Below are 15,408 nucleotides of genomic sequence, written 5' to 3'. Positions count from 1 at the left end.
CTTACACGGATGCTTGTACAGAAACTAAGTTTATTATGTTTTCTTTAAAAAAAAAAAAAAAAAACCAAACCCACCCCACCTCATTGAAGAAAAGCCCCTCCCCCTTTTCCCTAAGGGTTTGAGGCTGTGAAAGACAGCTGGGGAATCAAGTACAAGGGGGTGGGGTCAGAGACTACCTTGCCACCCTTAACACTGCCCAGCCATGTAGGGTAGAAGGGGGGTTGTGATAAGCCCCATTTCCATGACAACCAGTTACCTACCCCCTACTTTGGTGGAAAGGGAGACAGCCCCCCATGTCTCCCTGGAGGCTTTTCCCCTCAGACTTCAAGTAGTGGTTAACAGAGTCAGGCCTGGGCGTGGGGAAGCGACCATGGTGGAATACCTAGGTGAAGGGCCTACCCACTCACGTCTTGGCCTTGCGACCTCTGTGACTAATAGTAGGGATAGATAGGTGGGGAGGAGCACTACTACGCAGGATACGCTGGTCCCCTTGGTTGGTGGTCCCAACGAGCCTGCGGGGACCGGTTCGGCGGCGTGGGGTTCCATCTCCTTCCTCCTCGTCACCTGAGGCTTCTGCCTCTGACTCCTCTACTGAACCCTCAGGCCCCAAGGGACTTGGGGGCTGCAAGCGGCCCCGCTTTGCCATCCCAGAACTCCCAACTGGAGCCCCTGACCTTTTGCGAGGCATTTTTTCAGTTTCTAGTGGGGGAACTAGAGACCCTGGACGCAGACGGGTTGACCGAAATTTGGGAGTTAATGAGACCACAGGTGGTGTCAGTTCTAACCCACTTGGCCCACTATCTGCTAAATCCAGGTCATCCTGAATTACGGCCATCACCATGGACCCTTCACTCTTTCTTCCCTGCTTCCCCTCTGCTTCAAGCCGTAGGCGGGCCAGGCGGGTGAGAGGACGGCTTCCATCCTCATCAGAGGAACTGCCTTCACTTTCCGCCTGGCCCAGGGGTTGCCTCCGCACACCCGATCCACAACTCTCAAGGACAGAAGGGCTGTCGGTGTCCAAGACAGGGAGCTGGCTGGCCCGTGGTGATGGGGGATTCTTGGGAGGTCGGCCCCGCTTCCGCTTAGGTGGCGATGTTGAAATGGTGACAGTGGTGACAGTGTTGGCGACAGCAGTGGGACAGGCTAGGAGTGGTGGGAGTGGTGTCAGGGTGGCTGGGAAAGGGAGTGGCTGTGTCCGGCTCTCTAAATTGCCATCCCCTGGAGAGGATATGGTCCCAGGAACAGGCAAATCCCTTGCTTTAGGGGGACGCCCACGTCGTCTTTTCTCCACAGGTGATAGGATGGGCTCTGGTCTGTGAACTGGTTCAGGTCCAAGAGGCTGGGGTCCAGGAACAACCTGAGACCTGAGGGCAGGCTCTGCAACAGTTACTGCCTCAGGCCCAGGAACTGGGTCAACCCCATTGGTCTTCCCCTTAGAGACAGATGAAGGTGTCTCATCCACCCCTCTCCCAGCATCTGCTGGAGACCTGTTCTTCTTAGGGGGCCTCCCCCTCCGACGTTTCACAGCAGGTGGAGTGATGGCAACTTCTGCTCCTTCTCCATTCTCTGGGCTGCCCCCACCAGTCATACCCAGTTCAATGTGTCGACAAGCTATGAAGGGATGCTGGGTTGGGGTGGACAGTGAGGATGACGGAGCAGCTTCACAGGGTCCACTGCTGGGAGGTGAGGATTCTGGCCCTGATATGCTGTGGGCTGATGGGCTTCCTGGACTGGTGCTAGCTTCCGGAACTAGGGTGCTGGCAGCTCCCCGATGTCGCCGCCGTCTCACGAGCTCTTTCTCCTCTACTACAGTTACTAGCCGTCCTGGTAGCTTTCGAAGCACTTTGGGACCTGGGGGTTGTCCTGCCCGGCCAGACCCCTGACCCCTGATTTCTACATCAGCACTGGTGCGACGCCGTGGGGGACGGGCAGGCGAAGGACCCTCAGGAGAGGAGGTGGCTGAAGATGAGGTTGATGGGGCTATAACCTCAGCTCTAACAAGTTCTTGTGGTTTTTCTGGGTTAGAAATTGGGATCTGAACCTCTCCCATTTTTTCCAAGTTCCTGTGAACCTCCAAAACCTCCTGAAGTGGCTTATCAGATGTTGCTGAGGGTGGCAGCTCCAGCCCATTGCTCTCATTCAGACTCGTGGTCAACTCCTCACTACCAGGTAGTAGTGTGGGACTGGTCCCCTCGATAGGACCTGGCACCTCCTGCTCCTGGCCATTAGGGATGCTGTCAGCCTCCAGGTTTGAACTGGGTACAGGAGTTAGAAGAAGATTCTTCTCTGACTCAGGCAGAATATCAACAGGCTCTGGCAAAAGATCATTTGGGGGAGCAAGGCTAACTAGGGAAGCCTCAGAATTGGCGGTTCCAGGCAGTTCTAGAGACTCCATAGGTACCAACTCTTGTGCACACAGCTCCACGTCTCCTGAGTCCAAGGGAAGGTTGGTAACTCCAGGAGAGATGGGAATAGGAAGGGAATCAAGCAGGGCTGGTGAAGAGATCAAATGAGAGGTTTGAGCTAGTGAGGGGGCACAAGTGGGTATTGGGGCACAAGTAGAAGGGATGCAATTAGGAGAACAAGATGGAGGAAGCTGAAGCAGAGGTGCAGGAGTAGGCAAGATGTGGACAGGAAGAATGGTTATTGGATTTGGGGCTGAAATGGGTATGGGAGCTGGAGCTAGAGCAGAAGTTATAGCAGGAGTAGGAGCGGGAGTGGAGGCAGAGACAGGGGCAGGGGCAGGGGCAGGGGCAGGAGCAGGGGCAGGGGCGGGAGCGGGGGCAGGGGCAGGAGCAGGGGCAGGGGCGGGAGCGGGGGCAGGGGCAGGGGCGGGAGCAGGGGCAGGTCGAGGCCTAGGCACTGGCCTGGGAATTCGTTCTCTCACAGGGCTGCACTGGGGAGGCATGATGGTGTTGCAGGTAAGATGGCTAGATGTGACAGGAGTGTGGTTTGCTCCTTGAGTCTCAGCCCGAGCTCCACGAAGACGCTCACTGACACGAGTCCCCAGCCTTTCAGGAGCCCTGACTTTCTTACTGCGCCGGTGGCTGCCTCCACTAGTCCCACAAGACATCTCATCCCCAGCCCCTGGCCCTTCCTCTTCTTCTTGGGGCAGTCGAAACACTTCGTCCTTGGCTTGATCCAGGTCTTTTCGGGCAGCTTCCACTTGTTCCTACCAACAACAAGTCCAATATGGTCAGCAAGGGGTAGAGCAAAGCCAGGCGTAGTAGAAATTATCAGTTCCCCACTACCTCATTCCCCAGAAAGACTTACTTCTGCCTGCTTGAGCTCCTCTCGGCTTATTTCCTCCAATGACGCTTCTAGGAACTTCATGGCATAGCGCTCAATGGGAGTCAGCTGTAGAGAAGAGTAACTGGATAAACAGAAGGACCAAGAGTGCGGGGCCTATCACCAGTATTTATTATCACCAAGGAAGGGGGGGGGGGCAGGTCTGAGTCCTGGCGTAAGTTTTGGCAGATGAAGAGAAACAGTAGTGGATCTATACTGACCTGTTCTACAAGTGCTGCAATTTCCTGTTCAGCCCTGGACATCTCCTCTTCCTCAGCCCCAGGCCGACTGGCCTCTTCTCCCTCACCAGCAGGAAACCCATCATTCTCATTAAATTCTGCAAGCTCAGCCACTTGTTCAGCCTTGGCCTGGGTGGCTGCACGGATATCTTCTTCATCTTCTGCCCGACACAATGCCTTCAAGGTACACAGAAACAAAACAAAACACACACAAATAAGAAATGTAAGCATCTGGACGGCAACAAAACAGCTCACTGGTTAAAAGCATTTGCCCAGCAAGTCTGACAGCCTGACTTTGATCCTCAGAACCCATAGTGGAAGGATGGATTCTAGAAATTTGCTCTCTGACCTCCATATGCATGTAATGGCACATATGCATATAGTAAATAATAAAAAAAATTGCAAAGAAAAAACAGGGGAATGGAGCTGGAGAGATGCCTCAGAACTACAAAAAGCTTACCACTCTTGCAGAAGACCTATCAGATGGCTCAATTCCAGTTTTAGGGGAAGTCCAGCCCCACTGCCTTCTCAAAGTACCTGCACTCATATGTATATACCCACACATAGACATAATATACACATAATTAAAAAGAAAAAAATTATTTAAATAAAACAATAAAACTTTTCAAGGAATGATGCAGGTACATGCCCATAATCTCAGCCCTCAGGAGGCATAAATAGGATTACTGAAAGTCGGAAGTCAGTTTGCTCTACACAAAATGTTCCAGGAAAACAAACCAGAGACACATGACAAGACCTTGTCTCAAAACAAAACAAAATAAACTATTAATATCTTGTAATTACATTTTATTTATGACAAGGATAACAAAGATCTTATTATGAGGCCCTGCTTGGACATCGATGTGTAGACTAGGCTATCTTTGAACTAACAGAGCTCCACCTACCTCTGCCTCCTGAATGCGTGCATTATATTCCTGAAGAAATAGAGGCAGTACACACCTTTAATCCCCAGTATTGAGGAGACAACAGTAGGTAGATTACCTGTGAGTTCGAGGCCAGCCTGGTCTAAAGAGATTCCTATCAGCCAAGCCTTAACAGTGAGTCTCTATCTCAAGTAAAAACAAAAACCAATCAAACAAAAAACATTTAATCCAAGTTTATGTAAAAACAGATTTAAAGCTGAACTCAGCAATGGTCTACACAACACTAGAGTTACCAAAGCAACTCAAAGCTCAACACAAGGCAGAATGGCTTTCACTAACTAACTCTCCCACTAGGGAACAAATGACTGTTCCTTTCCTTTATAATTTAGCCTCAGAGTTTCTCTCTTAAAAAAAAAAAAGATTAGGAATGAGTTGAGGATGCAGCTGTTGAGAGTACTTGCCTAAATCCTGGGTTCCATCCCCAGCAACAAAAACATGAAGAACAAGATCACAAAGTAAGAGCTGGAGAGACGGCTCAGAAGAACACCTGCTGTTCTTGCAGAAGATCCTTTCAGTTCCTAGTACTTTGAGCCCGTAAACTCTAACTCCAGGGATTCATTCCAATGCTCTCTTCTAGACTCTAGAAACTAATGAATCTACACGTACACGCAAACACACATGACCAATAATTAAATTCACATCAAACCCACTAAAAGAAGCTGCCTATGGGTCACTGAATTAGCTTAGTGGGTTAAGGCAATGGCCACCAAACCTAACAACCAGAATTGAATCTTTGAAACCCACATTTTAAAGGATCACTGACTCGCACAACTCCTCTGACCTCCACACGTAAGCTGTGGCATGTGTTTACCCTCCCCATACATAATAATTAAATAAACGTTAAAAAAAAAAGTCTAAAGCATATGCTCAGCAACAAGAAAGCATCTGGTAGGTAACCTTTCAAGATGCTCTTTTACATCTGTAGTTTACTTTCCATTTTTCTAAGAATTATACAACATACTGCATGCTACATAATATCCTGCAAAACTTAGTAAAGGCAGATGACCATAACTAAGTGACTTTTTTTTTTTTAATTTTTCGAGACAGGGTTTCTCTGTGGCTTTTGGTTCCTGTCCTGGAACTAGCTCTTGTAGACCAGGCTGGCCTCGAACTCACAGAGATCCGCCTGCCTCTGCCTCCCGAGTGCTGGGATTAAAGGCGTGCGCCACCACCGCCCGGCACTAAGTGACTTTTTCCATCAATGTTATCCAAGCTTTGAGACACATAGTTACCACTTAAAGATGCACCTATCTCTTTCCATTAAACTTCACTAATAAGGAAATGGGCAACACCTTTATTCTTGATCCCATTAGTAAACCTAGGGATTCATTCAGTGGCTATTCTAGGTTAAGAGTAGTAGCAAGAATACCCATGGTGCCAAATCCAGGGACAATAGCAAATCAGATCTTTACACATTTACCTCAAGCAAAACCCTTCCCCGTAGGCACATTTAAAGGTGGTTCTGAAAAAAAATATAAGAGGTTAATGCTTACTTATATCTAGCACTAAGGAGTTACAGTTTAAGCCGGGCGATGGTGGCACACGCCTTTAATCCCAGCACTCGGGAGGCAGAGGTAGGCGGATCTCTGTGAGTTCGAGACCAGCCTGGTCTACAGAGCTAGTTCCAGGACAGGCTCCAAAGCCACAGAGAAACCCTGTCTCGAAAAAACTAAAAAAAACTAAAAAAAAATTAAAAAAAGAGTTACAGTTTAGTAGGTTTTGAAATGGAGGCCCAGGAATCAACCTTTTAGATTTATGTGTAGGAGTGTTGCCCTGCATGTATGTACACCTTATGCCCTAAGAGGTCAGAAAAGGATGAGTACTGGATTCCCTGGAACTAAAGCTGCAGGTGATTAAGCACCAGCATGTGGTTGCTGAGAACTGAACCTTTGCAAGAACAGTAAATGCTTTTAAAAACTAAGCCATCTCTCTAGATCCTTCTTTCCCACTTTGAAACAAGTCTCTCTGTGTAGCTATAGACCAGGCTGGACTCAGACACACAGCGATCACCCATGGCTCCAGTTTCTTTTTGAAGTCCTTGAGTCATATTTGTAGCCTGTTCTGTACTCCAGGAAGTAGACACTGTCTCCAAACAAACAAACAAACAAACAACCCTGATGTGAGATTCCCCTCTGTATGCTGTGAATACCATTGGTTAATAAAGAAACTGTCTTAGGTCTGTGGAGGCAGAATTTTGGTTGGCAGGGAAAATTAAACTGAATGCTGGGAGAAGGAAGGTGGAGTTTAGAGACGCCATGTAGCCCCATCAGAGACGCCAGAACTTTACTCGGTAAGTCACAGCTTCGTGGCAGATACACAGATTAATAGAAATGGGTTAAATTAAGATGTAAGAGCCAATAAGAAGCTAAAGCTAATGGGCCAAGCAGTGATTTAATTAATACAGTTTCTGTGAGGTTATTTCAGAGTTGAGCAGCTAGGAACAAACAAGCGGCCTCCTCCCTTAAAACACAACCTCTAAAATCTGGCCTGGGAAGATAACTTGGCAGGTAAAGATCCTTGCTTTTAGTTACTGGAATGCACATAGTGAAGAGATAATCAACTATTACATGCTGTCCTCTGGTCTCCACAAAATTATATTTATTACTTTGTGCATCTCTCTGGATACACAAAGGTGTACATACCCATACAGAGACACACAAAGTATAAATATAATTTTTAAAAAGTTAAAAAGAGCTGGGTGGTGGTGCATACCTTTAATCCTGGCACTTCAGAGGAAGAGACAGGCAGATCTTTGAGAGTTCCAGGCCAGCCTGATCTACAGAGTGATTACCAGGACAGTCAAGGCTGCACAGAGAAACCTGTCTCAAAAAACAAAACCCAAACCAAACAGAAACCCACAACAAAGAACACACCAAAAAAGGGGCTGGAGAGATGGCTCAGAGGTTAAGAGCACTGACTGCTCTTCCCGAGGTCCTGAGTTCAATTCCCAGCAACCACATGGTGGCTCACAGTCATCTATAATGAGATCTGGTGCCCTCTTCTGGCATGCAAGCATACGTGGAAGGAGTGTTGTATACATAATAAATAAATAAATCTTTAAAAAAATAAAAAATTAAAATAAAGGAAACAAAATGTCTTTAAAAAACAAACAAACAAACAAACCAAAAAACCATGCAACAACAAACAAAACCAAAAACCAAACGTGTCTTTCCAGGAAAATCGCAACCAATCAAAATGCAGTAGTGGAGCCCTATCCCAAAGGATACATCATCTAAGGCCCGAGACACTTTCGAAGAGGGGGCAGAAAGATTGTAAAAGCCAGAGATCAGGCAATTTGTTATAAGACTGTGTCTCTTACAAATGTCAGAAGTCTCACGACCATGACTGCCTAAGCATGAGTTGAACAGGACAACATTAATAGATGTGCCAAAGTGGGTGCGGAAAGCACGAGGCCCCAATCCTTCACAAAGAACTAGAAGCAACTAAGAAATGATGGATGAGAACAGGAGGACTCGTCTTCCCCAGGGAAGAGCACATCAATCGGTTACAATACTTTCAGCTCTGAAAACATACATGAGTAATATTAAATGGGCTGAACAGGTTGTACTTATGTATTTAGGAATAAACATATACACAAACACATGTACACATATATGTATGTAGCAAGAATTAATAATAAAAAAAAAGAGGCCATGAATTTCAATGAGAGCAAGGAGGGTAAAGCTTGGAGGGAAAAAAAGGAAAGAGGGAAATGATATAATCACATTATAAACTTTAAAAAGAAAAGAAAGTCAGCTGGGTGGCAGTAGCGCACATCTTTAATCCTGGCTCTCAGGAGGAAAAGGCAAGCAGTTCTCAGTGAGTTCAAAGTCAGTCTGGTCTACAGAGACAAGTTCTAGGACAGCTAGGACTGTTACACAGAGAAACCCTGCCTCGAAAAACAAAACAAAACAAACAAATAAGCAAGCAAATAAAGAGTATCAAACAGGGGCTGGAGAGATGGCTCAGTGGTTAAGAGCATTGCCTGCTCTTCCAAAGGTCCTGAGTTCAATTCCCAGCAACCACATGGTGGCTCACAACCATCTGTAATGAGGTCTGGTGCCCTCTTCTGGCCTGCAGACATACAGACAGAATATTGTATACATAATAAATATTAAAAAAAAAACAAACAGTAAGAGTATCAAACAAAACAAAAATCCACTGCCTATAAACTGGGAACCAATAGAAATTCTACTTTTTCATGGATAAACTCAAATATAAATGAAAGCCAACATATATCTAAGCAGCAGTACTATTTTAGGATTGATCCCTCTTTTGTTACCTGCTCCAAAATATGAGTCTGCTTGCTGGCCACAGCCTCCTCTTCTTCCTCAGGAACAGAAGATGCAGATGAGCCAGGTGGCTCTTCCAGAGGCATATCAAACAGCTCTCTGATGGTCTGCTATTAGATAGAACAGAAGGGAAGAGGTCAACCAATGAAATATTACTTCTAGGCAAAAACCTTTGAGGTATGGAGGCACTGCAGATTGAGAGACAGATGTGAAGGTCAAAGCAACAGTTGTCTAGCAAACAGGAGTAACCCTTCAAGAAAAGTTCTCTTCTGTCTAGACCGAAGGATTTTATTTTGTACCTGTTTAAAATAGGCTGTAGTGAAGTTCCCTCCCTCAATGGCCATATCTCCCAACATTCTCTTCTGATTTGCCTTCTTAAGAATGTTCTCCTCTACTGTTCGTTCACTGATAAGCCTAGGAAATGGAAGTGAGGTGTGAACAGCTAAATATATCAAGATTCCTGAATATAAGGAAGGAGTAAATTGAGGTAAGATCGGGCAATAATACCTATAGATGTGGACATCCCGAGTCTGACCAATTCGATGACAGCGATCCTGGGCTTGAGCATCCATGGTGGGATTCCAGTCGCTGTCATAAAAAACAACAGTGTCTGCTCCCGTCAGGTTCACACCCACACCCCCACTTCGAGTTGAAAGGATGAAGCAGAATATGCGTTTGTCTGCATTGAACCGTTCCATCAAGGCCTAAAAGGAAAGGGAAAAAAGATGGTATTTGGAGACTTATTCCCAAAACAAACCAAAGGCTTTTTAATTTTTAAGGTCCCTTCTCTAAGCTGGAAGTTTGAGAAAAAGAAACAAAAGCTGAGGGGAGTCTCTGGAGGGATAAGGATGCTTAAATTACCTGTCTCTGCTCAACTCTAGTAGACCCATCCAGACGCAAATATAAGTGACCATGATAGGTGAGAAACTGCTCTAATACATCCAGCATCCGGGTCATCTGGGTGAAAATGAGCACCCGGTGGCCCTCTGCCTTGAGCTGCCGCAACAGCACTGCCAATGTCTGCAACTTCCCTGAAGAAATAGGAAGGAGCACAAACAGTTAGCTACATGATGATATAGAAAAAAATAATACTAGAAAGCTACAGTTGAAAGGTAAGAAAGGCCTTTGCACAAAGGTTTCAACTGGTTCACTGAATAAAAGACAATTCTCTCTCCATTTGCTAGTCTCTTTCTCTCCTTTTCTTTCTTTCTTCCTTCCTTTCTTTTTTTCTTTTTTTTGAGACAGGGTTTCTCTGTTTAACAATCCTGTCTTAGAATACACCCTGTATACCAGGTTGACTTCAACCTAAGAGATTTACTTGCCTCTGCCTCTCTGGTGCTGTGATTAAAGGGGTGCACTATCACTGCTGGACGCAGGTCAGGATGTCAAGAGGTAATCTAGTTTAATGATCCAACACATAGAAATGATGCTAAGGCTATGTTAAGACTCGAGAAATTGCAAGAGTACTTGCTCTTGCAGAGGAACCAGGTTTGGTTTCCAGTACCCACACGGTGGATCACAATCATCTGTAATTCTAGTTCCAGGGAATCCGATGTCTTCTTCTGACCTTGAGCACCAGGCATGCATATAACATACATACATACACACACAGGCAAAACACATCAAGTAAGTAAAGCTAATTTTTTAAAAATTAAGACAAATAGAAATAACGTATTATTTCTAGTGAGCTAACTAGCAAGTGACCAACGAATAAAGGTACTTGCTGCCAAGCCTGTCAACTTGAGTTAGTTTTGGAACCCATATGGAGCAAACTCTCAAAAACTACCTTGGGCCTCATACCTACCATGTAGACACCCACAGGAAACTAACAAAATAATAAGAATTTCTGGCAGTGTTTGAGATCTAGGACAACCTCAGTTGAAACCTGGAGTTACTTCATTCTTAGTTCCAAGTTTCAGTGTGTGTGTGGTGAGGGGAGTAGGGCTAGGGATTGAGTTTAGGGCCCTATGCATGCTAGGAAAGCACTTATCACTGAGCTAAACCCTTAACCCAGTTTCAAAAGTCCTTCAATTAACCCATTATGGTTTCAGATGTTATCCAAAATAGGGGTGAGGTGGGGGAGAGGGGTGGCTGAGGAGATGGCACAATGATTTGCTATGTAAGCATGAGCGCCTCAGTTTGGATTCCTAACATCCATGGAAAAGCTGGGGGGTGGGGGTGAAGACAGGAAGATAGGGCAAGGGGGATCGATGGCCAGCCAAGCTAGCTCAAATAGTGAGCTTCGGATTTAATAAGAGACCCTATGACAAGAAATAAAGTGGGGGGCCACTGGGCAGTGGTGGCGCAGACTTTTAATCCCAGCACTCGGGAGGCAGAGGCAGGAGGATCTCTGTAAATTCAAGGTCAACCTGGTCTACAGGAGCTAGGTCCAGGACAGGCTCCAAAACTAGAGAGAAACCATGTCCTGAAAAACAAAACAAACAACAATAACAAAACAAACAAACAAACAAACAAAAAGAAAGTGGGACCAGGTGGTGGCAGCAAAATTAATCCTGGCTCTCTGGGAGGCAGAGGGAGGCAGCTTTCCTTGAGCTCAAGGCTAGCCTGGCCTAAAGAGCAAGTTCTAGGAGAAATCATTTCGAGGAACTCAAAAAAAAAAGTAAGTAGGAAGCGAGAGGGAAATAAAATGTATGTGAGAGTAATTAGAATGATACAGCTACACACACATCTGCATATATATATAAATATGTACCAATCAATAATAAAATTGTCGAAAAACAAATTTAATTATAGAAAAAAGATGGAGTAATAAAGAAAAACTGATATTGGCCTCTGGCTTTCACCCTCAAAACACAGACACAAGAACTTATGCAGACACGCAGGCACAGACACACATCACATACACAGAACCTCCCCTTCCACCCCGCCCGCCCCAAATCAGGTCTTACTGTGTAAATAAGGCCTCAAACTTATCTTCCTGTTCAAATTTCTCAGAGGCTGGGATTATAGGCATGTACTACTATCCCAGGCATAAAAAGGTCTTTTGTTTACTGAGCAAACATGAATAAAAATTCATCTTTTCTCATATTCTAGGACATTAGGAAATTGTCAGTTTTGGTAGTCATCGTAACACTGCAAAAATAATCAGGAGAATAAATAGCTTAAGAGTAAGAGGTAAAGATTTCTTTCTTTCTTTCTTTCTTTCTTTCTTTCTTTCTTTCTTTTTTCTAGACAGGGTTTCTCCATCTAATACCTCTGGCTGTCCTGGAACTCACTCTGTAGACCAGGCTGGCCTCTGCCTCCCAAGAACGGGGATTAAAGGCGTGCGCCACCATCGCCCTGCTTCTGGAAGCACTCTTAACCTTCAGTGCTTCCCATGAACTTTTATTTATTTATTTATTTATTTATTTATTTATTTATTTATTTATTTATTTATTTATTAATGATATATACAGTGCCTTCATGTATGCCTACAGGCCAGAAGAGGGCACCATATTTCACTATAGATGGTTGTGTGTCACCATGTAGTTGCTGGGAATTGTACTCAGGACCTCTGGAAGAGCAGTCAGTGTTCTTAACCTCTGGGCCATCTCTCCAGACCTTCCCATGAACTTTTTAAAACAAGGTCATGATTTGTAGCCCTGGATGGCCGAAACTTGCTATATAGGCCAGATTTGTCTTGAACTTGGGAGTAATTTTCCTGCCTTTGTCCTAAGTGCTAGGATTACAGGTGTGTGCCATCACACACAGCTGCCTTTTCCCATAACTTGTGGCTTTTTCAAAACAATGTTTCTGTGTGTAGTATTAGCTATCCTGGAACCCGAACCTGCTCTGTAAACCAGGGTGGCCTTGAATTAAAAGATTTGCTGGCCTCTGCTGGGATTGAAGGTGTGCTTTCACACTCTATGCTATGCTGGTCTCACTTATTATCCCAAATGAAAAGCAAAATGACAGATGTGATAATAATCACTGAGTCAATAAATCAACATCACATATACTTAACTTCCACAAAGCTACCAAAATGCTACCTCTATGCTACATCTCATTGATATAAACTGTCTTGTCATTAAGAGTGCAGAATAATCTGGTTAATCAGAAGTTCAAGGTCATCCTCAGCTCTACAAGCAAATCACAGGCAATCTTGGGATACACGAGCTACTGCCTCAAACAAAACAAAGCAAAACAAAGAAATATTGGTGGTCCTGCAACAGCCAAGAACTCACCACAATCATACTGGATGAGTCTCAAGTCAGGGAACTGGGTACGCATATTACATACAATACGGTGCAAAGGACGGGCTCGAGGCCAGAGCTCACTGGCCAATTGTTCCTGGAAGGCTGCCTGATGAGGGGCCATCCAAGGAGGTGGGTGGCAGGCATGCAGGGAAGGGGGAGGTGCCTCCACAGGAGGCATAACAAAGATGAACCTGTGAAAGGAAGAAAGTAAACAATGTAAAAGATATGACCCTGAAATTATCACTGAATTTAGCACCTTCATTAACCCTAGGAACTAAATCCACTGTAGCCCCAAGACCCACTCCCCATCATCACTTAGCCCTGCCAACCTCTCAATGATTTCTGACAGCTGGTCTAGACGCTGCTGGGGAAACAGTACAGCCTGATGGGCAGCCTCAGTATAAGTCCAAAAGATGGGGTGGCTGGGGCCAGGAGAACGAGGGCTGATGGGGCTGGCAACAGGTTGGGGCAAGGTACAGAAATCCAGGACTTCAGTCCCATACACGGGTGCCAGGGCCCCATGAGCCTCACTAAGTTGGAAAATCCGTTCCAAGCGTTCAGATCGTTGCTGCTTCCGCTTTTCTTCCAGAGAATCCTAAAGAAAAACAAAACAAAACAAAAAACAAAACAAAACAAAACAAAAATTGGTGTACTCAAGAATTTGCAACAAAACTTTATAAAAACCTAAACTCTTATAGATGGAGTCTGTAGTAATAAGATCTAAGGCATCTACCATGTGCTTTATCATTTTCAAAATTTGTCAATGAAAACTGTTGTTTTCACAATGTTAAATGAAGTCATCCTCTACAAGAGAAAACTCTTCTTTCCTTGCGTGCTTGTTAAAGCAGAATTGCTGAACATTAAAGTGAAGACCTACATATCCCAGTTTATAGCATAGCTGATTTGTGGCAATTTTGTTATGTAACATTCAACTTTAGGACATATAACTTATTTTCTTGTAGTAGGTCTACAGAATGCAAATGGGCACTTGCATGCACATACACAAATAAATAAATGTAATTTAAAAGTCAACAGGTATTGAGTCAGGTGTGCAGCCTTTATTCTAGTACTCTGGGGGGAGGGAAGTCTCAAAAAAGGAAGAAAAAAAATCAGGGGGTGGGGCTGACTAAAACAGCAAGAATGTGAAAGCATGAAATAAAGAAGGATGTTTTTCTGTTTTGTCTGAGACAGGGTTTTTTTCCTATGTAGCCGTGGCCATCCTGAAACTCCATCTGTAGAACAGGCTTGCCTCAGACTCAAGAGATTTTCCTGCCTCTGCCTCCTTGTGCTAGGATTAAAGACATGTGCCACCACTGCCCGGCTAAGGAGGGGCCTTCTAATTATGAAGTAAAATCTTTCTGTATGATGGTAGAGAGAAGTGTAGGAAAAAGCAAGGAAAAACCTCCATGCTTCATGCTTTACTTAGGGAATAACCTTAAAAATTATGATTTTAGATAAACACACTTTTCTGTATTTTGGTTTAATTTTTTTTGGGGGGTAGACTTTCTATAAATACACACACACACACATATACACAAACACATGCACACTTTTTTTAAACATAATTTAACTGTAATACTTCGTTTTCAAGTTCTGTCACTGTTAATGTGAAGTTAGAAACTACACAGTAGACATTAATAGTAATTTATGGCTAGACAACTATATTTCCAAAATGGGGGGAGGATTTGCTAATGAGAACTAGTAATATCATCCACAGTATAAATAAAAGGCTATTTTTCCTTATATGCACATAATTTTTACCTTAACCAATATAATCAGTGGGGTATACAATAAAAATTAACATTCTAACTAGAAGTACATGATAAACCAAGTAAGTTCAAATCAAAAACTGTCTGTATTATGGAACATTTATAATATACTAACTATTCATGCAAATTTGTATTTAAAGTTATATAGCTACCAATCAGAGTCATATTTATCAAACTACTCCCATGTTCCTTGACAAGATTAACCACAACCCCCACAAATATACGTTTTAGCATTTAGCATTCATAAACACACACACACACATATATGTATCATAATTTATCAGTGAATTCTTTCATGAATCGCAGTAGAACTGAAGATACACTCGAGAAGATTGACAGATATTTCAGGCTCTATAATTCTATAATCCCCATAGTGGCAAGGCATATGGTAGACTTAACAAGAGTCAGCCATCTCTACATTGTTCTGATCACTTTACTTCTAGTTAGATAGAGGCCTTGGGTTTAATCACCAACACAAAAATAAAAACAAAAATTTTAATGTGTTATTTTTGCACAATTGGGTTTTAATCCAGCTATAAGGAAGAATCAAATTCTGAAAATTGCATGGGACTACAAATATACTGAGTGAGGTAACCCAACCTTAGAGAGATGTTACAAATTTTCTATCATATGTATATCTTAGTGCTGAAATTTTAAATTTGAGTTTAACTTGGAGCGCT

General features: G+C 44.0%; 1 protein-coding gene across 6 annotated transcripts in view; it reads right to left on the bottom strand.

Annotated features, from left to right (window-relative positions):
• Window positions 1-10: 10 nt before the first annotated feature.
• The window catches only part of Srcap (Snf2 related CREBBP activator protein), a 51,097-nt gene continuing 35,699 nt past the window's right edge, over window positions 11-15,408 (bottom strand). For all 6 annotated transcript variants that reach the window (XM_075972355.1, XM_075972359.1, XM_075972358.1 and 3 more), the window contains 9 exons: window positions 13,289-13,554; window positions 12,948-13,150; window positions 9,625-9,794; window positions 9,271-9,467; window positions 9,063-9,177; window positions 8,754-8,873; window positions 3,510-3,704; window positions 3,274-3,357; window positions 11-3,172 (listed from right to left, as the gene is read on the bottom strand). In XM_075972355.1, the coding sequence (XP_075828470.1) occupies window positions 404-3,172; window positions 3,274-3,357; window positions 3,510-3,704; window positions 8,754-8,873; window positions 9,063-9,177; window positions 9,271-9,467; window positions 9,625-9,794; window positions 12,948-13,150; window positions 13,289-13,554 (4,119 nt within the window). In that variant the 3' untranslated portion in view covers window positions 11-403. The remainder of the gene's footprint in view (window positions 3,173-3,273; window positions 3,358-3,509; window positions 3,705-8,753; window positions 8,874-9,062; window positions 9,178-9,270; window positions 9,468-9,624; window positions 9,795-12,947; window positions 13,151-13,288; window positions 13,555-15,408) is intronic.

The sequence above is a fragment of the Microtus pennsylvanicus genome, chromosome 5, assembly GCF_037038515.1.
Source record: "Microtus pennsylvanicus isolate mMicPen1 chromosome 5, mMicPen1.hap1, whole genome shotgun sequence".
NCBI classification, from domain to species: Eukaryota; Metazoa; Chordata; class Mammalia; order Rodentia; family Cricetidae; genus Microtus; species Microtus pennsylvanicus.
This window is presented reverse-complemented; position numbering and strand designations above follow the sequence as displayed.